The 6,469-nt window shown below is 42.5% G+C and overlaps 1 protein-coding gene across 1 annotated transcript; it reads left to right on the forward strand.

Moving 5' to 3' along the window:
• The first annotated feature begins 207 nt into the window (after nt 1-207).
• Nucleotides 208-6,218, forward strand: LOC128063362 (zinc finger protein 98-like). The gene is made up of 3 exons (XM_052656096.1): nt 208-241; nt 1,255-1,350; nt 5,113-6,218. Exons 1-3 carry the CDS (start codon nt 208-210, stop codon nt 6,216-6,218), a joined length of 1,236 nt encoding a protein of 411 aa, XP_052512056.1.
• Nucleotides 6,219-6,469: the final 251 nt, after the last annotated feature.

Here is a 6,469-nt window from a genome sequence, read left to right on the forward strand (position 1 = left end):
TTGTGTAACACCAGACATTCTCCTAAGTCAAAACCATTTCTCTTGCTGGTTTCCTCTTGGGTCACATTAGGAAGTCTTCCCATGGCCACATGGCACCTGTACTTTGCATTTCAGGGACGGCTGACATTCCAGGACGTGGCCATAGACTTCACTGAAGAGGAGTGGGAATGCCTGGACCTCGGGCAGCGAGAATTGTACCGGGACGTGATGTTAGAGAACTACAGGAACCTGGCCTCCTTGGGTGAGGATAACTGCCTTCCAGAATCCCTTCTCTACCCACTGGGTTTTGGTTCCTGCATTTCTAGAATGTCTCCTAGAATCTTCTGCTCCTTATAATAGTTTCAGATCCCTGCTTTCTATGGGAAAATGGGTATTTATGAGTTGAGAAAGAAGACTTCATGATGATTCATTATGATTCTAACTTTTCCTTGATGGAATCTGCCTCCTTCTTCTAGGTTCGTGGTAATTCTGTAGGTTCTGTGGTATAAAAGGGTGCCACTCTCCTTTATAAATCAGATTTCTCCCACTTACTTACTTTGGCCTTAGTAGTACTTGACTAGAATCTCAAGATCTTTTCTTTATGTGTTTTCTAGTTATAAAAGTGCTTCAATAAAGTATTTGGGGATATAATTTTGTAGGCTATATTAACATTCAACCATGCCTTCTCTAGAATGTTAATAATGTAATAATGTAAGGAGCAAGGTAACAGTCATGTCTGACTTTTTGCGAGCCTATGGAATAGCCCATGGAATTCTCCAGGGCATAATAGTGGACTGGGGAGCCGTTCCCTTTCCAGAGGATCTTCCCAACCCAGGCATCAAACACAGGTCTCCCACAGTGCAGGTGGCTTCTTTACCAGCTGAGCTACCAGGGAATGTTAATACAGCTTAGGAAATTATGTCCCCAAATGCTTTAGTTCTAGGCTCTATTAACATTCTACCATGCCTTATCTGGACTTCCCAGGTGGCGCTAGTGGTAAGGAACCTGCCTGCCAATGCAGGAGACATAAAAAAAATGGGTTTGATCCCTGGGTTGGGAAGAACTCCTGGAGGAGGACATGGCAACCCACTCAGTACTTTTGCCTGGACACTCCCATGGACAGAGGACCCTGGCGGCTACAGTCTATAGGGTGGCAAAGAGTCAGACGTGACTGGCGTGACTTAGCACATGTGCCTTTTCTTCTCACTTGAATACATATTAGATTGGAAACTGATGAATCTCTAGCAAAACGAATATTCCTTTTCCTGATACCAGGTCTTGTGGTCTCTAAGCCAGACCTGGTCACCTTTCTGGAGCAAATGAAGACTCCCTGGGATGTAAGGAGACTGGAGACACCAGCCGTATACACAGGTAGGGGCCAATGGTTGGAGCCGACCAGTCCACGACAGGTCCAAGGATTAGTGAGGAATTCATCTTTGTCATGTGGTTTGGGAAGATCTGCTTCAGTGGAAATGATTTTAGAGAAGTCTGGGTTTCTTTCTGTTGCTGTCAAAGGTGGATATCACCTGCCCCATTCTGTCTCTTTAAATCATTCCTGAATTCATCTCCAGTGATTACTTTTCTCAATCACAGTGAGAACTGAAACCCTTCTCTTGGCCTGTGACAACCTGCATGAATCGATTACTGTTCCATTTCATGGGGGGCAGGGGGCCCCTCGGAAAATTGAACATTTCTGAAAAACTCTAAGACGCTCCTATTAAAGTTTCTACCTCTAGATGACAGTGTGTGAGCGGAATTGTAGACATACTGCCAAAGTTCTAGGAATATTGGGGACAGAGATTTGTTTGTTTGTTTGTTTGTTTTCTGACATAATTTCTAAAACACTGGAAGCTACAAATATGATCTTATAAATTTTAAATTCAAGTAATTTTTTCACTGTATAAACCAAAACCTCCCTAAAGAGCAAGAATGCCAATCTCAGGATTACTTCAAAGTTTCTGTTTTCTTCATATGAACTCATATGAAATGTTAAGTATATCTGCCCCAATTTCTCAATGCTAAGAGACTTAACTGAATTGAACTGAACTGAAAAGACTTAAATATATTCAATTAACTCAAAGAATTTTCAAATAAATTGGCATAAGAGCTTAAAACGTTTTCCACCATATTTTTAATGGTTTCAAACTATTATAATGTTTAGATAATAGAATCTTTTTAAAACGTTCTTATTGGAGTATAACTCATTTACAATGTTGTACAGCAAAAAGAATCCATTTTATGTATAGATATCTACTCTTTTTAAGATTTCATTCCCAATTCGATCTCCACAGAGCATTGATAGTGTTCAGACCATACTTTGAAAGTCTCATTTCTTAATTTCTCAAGAACTGCTTCTTTATTTAATGAATCTTGTTATCAACTTCCCCAGACTTTGTCCTACAAGTCCTCGCTTTCTGATTAGACCTATGTCAGTATCATTTATGATTTTTATATTGAAACATCATATAGAACATGCTAAAATAAAAAGTGGATTAAAGAATTAGAGGCATCTAGTGGCATCAGCATTTAAGATGACTTAAGTGGAAGAGTAATCATTAGACTGCCTGTCTCTTCTTCATTTAGTTGTTCTTGTAGCTTTTTGTCTTGCTCCTTCCTCTACACCATACTTCTTTGTCATCCCATTTTGTCAAATTTTCTGGGTTTGTGGTCTATTCTGCAGGCTGCAGGATCCTAGCTCCTCTTGCTCTGTTGTCTTCCCCCTAGGGGGTGAGGTTGGTCCCCAGGCTTGTACCCTTATCCCCTTGATCTGGGCTTTGATTGCTTTTATTGTGACCCGTGCCTCCCCAAAATATTGAGGGGAGCTTCCCCTTGGCTCTATGGTTGTCACTGGTCTGTTGGGGTGGGGTCTGCTTCTTGGTTTGTGGAGAAGAGCCCCAGATTTGTTTCTTCCCTCTGATTCTGATCTGTAGTCAAGGCAGGTAGGATTGGAGGACATCTACTGGGAGAGAAGCCACTAAGCATTGCTCCTCTGGGATTGTTCACCTTGGGGTATGCTCATGCACTGTGTGAGTCTCATGTGACCCCATGTTGGCACTGCATTGGCCCCCCTTCAACGATGGGCACGCTGGCACATTGCTCTGGTGCCAGCAGCTTTCACTTTTAGGGATTTACATAAACTGTTTGTGAAAGCAGAGAGATGTGGCTCCTCAGATGTTCTTTTCACTGGAACACCAGCAGAGATCCAGTGAACTCAGGTCCCAGAATTGCATTCATGGAGCTGGACCTGCTCTGGTGCTCTGGAGGCAGCTCAGACTCTAGCCTGGCCCTTCCCCCTAGTATACATCCCCACAAAGTCTACAGCTGCTAAAGCTACACCTCCTATGTCTGGGGGAGCCCTGGTTGTCCATTCAGATGCTCTGTAGGGGCAAAGTTGACAAAGCCAGTTGCAGGTATAAAAGCATGGTTTGTGTAACCGTGAGGAGAGACTTCAGTTTTCCTTCCTTAACCCTGGGGCTCAGCTGAGCTTTCAGCTCCTTCTATGTGTGTGGGCCACCCACAGGTGTCTGCTGCAGAAGCTGCCCCAGAGCACAGGAGTCTGCTGATTGTGGAGGAGGTGCATGGGGGGAGGCTGTGGCTGGAGCTCAATAGAGCCCACCTGGGTGGTGGCCCTTCCTAGTGCTGGGAGAGGAGGGTCCAGCACAGGGGCAGAGGGGCTGCAATGGTGGGTCTTCCCTTTGGGCATGAGTCAACAAAGGCACTCTGCTCTCTGGTGGTCAGGCTTCCTCCATAAGCATTCTAGCTTATAGAGCTCCTCCCTCACCCCCGGCCCCTCAGGATGTCTCCTCACAGCCCACAGCAGTGCTCTGCCTGGCTATGATATCCAGACCCCACATTTCAGCGCCTAGCCTTTGTCTGCAGCAGCAGATACCCTCTCAGGCTGGGTGGGCAGGGTTGGGATCAGTACCCTGTGTACAGGTCTCACTCTGTCCTGCTGCCACAGACTGTTGCCGTGTTCTCTTCCCACAGAGAATGAGGCTCCCCTTCTGTCCCAGCTGAGCTCACACAAGCCCCAATAGATAGGAATAGTAGATAAGAAAACTTTCATTTGATATCTTTCAGCTGTGTCTTCTCACAACACCCGTGGTTTGATGTCAAAGAATCCAAGATTAGAAAACTTAATCCAAAAAGCAAACCTAGGAATATATGGAAGAGCTCACCTTGGAAACGAACATTTAATGAAAGACCAGGAATATACAGGGGTATGTGAAAGACCTAGAAGATGTTTATATGGACAGAAAGAAACCAAGACAGTTTCACACAATGTGGACATTACTGCCATAAGAAATGAGCAATATGAGTCAAACTGTGGAAAACACCCATTTCAGTTATCAACAGCTGCAGAAAAGTCTATCTGTTCAACCAAAGGCTTAAAGCAGTTTTTGAAACATACACGTTCTCTGAAGGGAAATGTGGAAAATCTGGAAAGTCATGCAGTCACTACTGCAAATACTCATGCAAACCACTCTGAACACAGGCTTCAATTACACATACATTCAAGCACGTCTGAAAACCAGAAATTTAAAAATGATGGGGAAAGCTCACAATATAATCAGTTTGAGGGATCTGTGACCAAGGGGTCATTATTCTTCCACCAACACACAGTTTCTCTCCATTCCAAAATGTGTAATGTTGATATTAATGGAAGAGAGTTAATCCCACCATCACTGTTCAATACACATCATGATACAGTTAATACGGAACAACTTCTCATGGGTACTAACACGAGTCAGGCCTTAAGTAAGAGCTCTACCCCCAATAATTACAAGAATATTTACAGTGGAGTGAGAAGCCATGCATGCAATGAAACTTGGTGTAAAACTGAACAAGACTCTAACCCTATGAAACATCAGGGACCTCAATCTTCAGACAAAGATTCTAACAATAGTACATGGAAGAATATCTTTTACCAAACATCAAGTCCTCCACTAAATGAGAGTACACATACTGGAGAGAAGACTTACAATTCTGAATATGGTGATGTCTCTAGTCAGTCTTCAAATCTCACTCAACAGCAGAGTTTTCAGAATCCGCAGAAAAGTTACAAGTGTACGAAATGTGAGAAAGCCTTTACTAACTCATCCAGTCTAAGTAGACACAGGAAAATTCATTCAGGATGGAAACCTTTCAAATATACAGAGTGTGGCAACACCTCTAATCGGAATTCAGAGCTTAGTCAAGATCAGCAAATCCACACTGGCAAGAAACCTTATGAATGTAAAGAATGTGACAAAGCATTTATGTGTTACTCAAACCTTAGTCGACATCAGCGCATTCACACTGGGGAGAGGCCTTATAAATGTACAGAGTGTGGCAAAGCCTTTAATCAGAAGTCATGTCTTACTGATCACCAGAGAATTCATACTGGAGAGAAACCTTATAAATGTAAAGAATGTGGAAAAGCCTTCAGTCGCTGCTCAACTCTTACTCAACACCAGCGAATTCATACTGGAGAGAAGCCTTATAAATGTAAAGAATGCAGAAAAGCCTTCAGTCGCTGCTCAACTCTTACTCAACACCAGCGAATTCATACTGGAGAGAAGCCTTATAAATGCAAAGAATGTGGAAAGGCCTTCAGTTACTACTCAGCTCTTCATGAACACCTGCGAATTCATACTGGAGAGAAGCCTTATAAATGTAAAGAATGCAGAAAAGCCTTCAGTCACTACTCAACTCTTATTGAACACCAGAGTATTCATACTGGGGAGAGGCCTTATAAATGTGAGTTTTGTGGCAAAGGCTTTAGCAAGCACTCACGTCTTACTTGCCATAAGAGAATTCACACTGGAGAGAGGCCTTATAAATGTGAGGATTGTGGCAAAGCGTTTAGACAGCACTCATGTCTTACTAAACATCAAGTAATCCATACTGGAGAGAAATCTTATAAATGTAAAGAATGTGGAAAAGCCTTCAGTTACCACTCAACTCTTACTCAACACCAGAGAATTCATACTGGAGAGAAGCCTTATAAATGTATAGAATGCGGAAAAGCCTTCAGTCAGTACTCAAATCTTACTCAACACCAGAGAATTCATACTGGAGAGAAGCCTTATAAATGTATAGAATGCGGAAAAGCCTTCAGTCAGTACTCAAATCTTACTCAACACCAGAGAATTCATACTGGGGAGAGGCCTTATAAATGTAAGGATTGTGGCAAAGACTTTAACAGGCACTCAGGTCTAACTTACCATCAGAGAATTCATACTGGAGAGAAACCTTAGAAATGTAAAGAATGTGGAAAAACCTTCATGAAGCACTCACGTCTAACTCAACATCAGAGAATTCATACTGGACAAGTGGCAAAGGCTTTAATCTGAGCTCTCACCTTATAGACAGAGAGCACATACTGGAGAGAAACCCTAGTAATAAGTGATGGAAGAAGTTTGTTCTAAACATACACTTCAGAAAATACAAGACCTTTTATTTAAGAAAGATAAGGAATGACATAAAGACAATGTAGAAAAAGATTTAA

Source organism: Budorcas taxicolor, chromosome 18, assembly GCF_023091745.1.
Source record: "Budorcas taxicolor isolate Tak-1 chromosome 18, Takin1.1, whole genome shotgun sequence".
NCBI lineage: Eukaryota > Metazoa > Chordata > Mammalia > Artiodactyla > Bovidae > Budorcas > Budorcas taxicolor.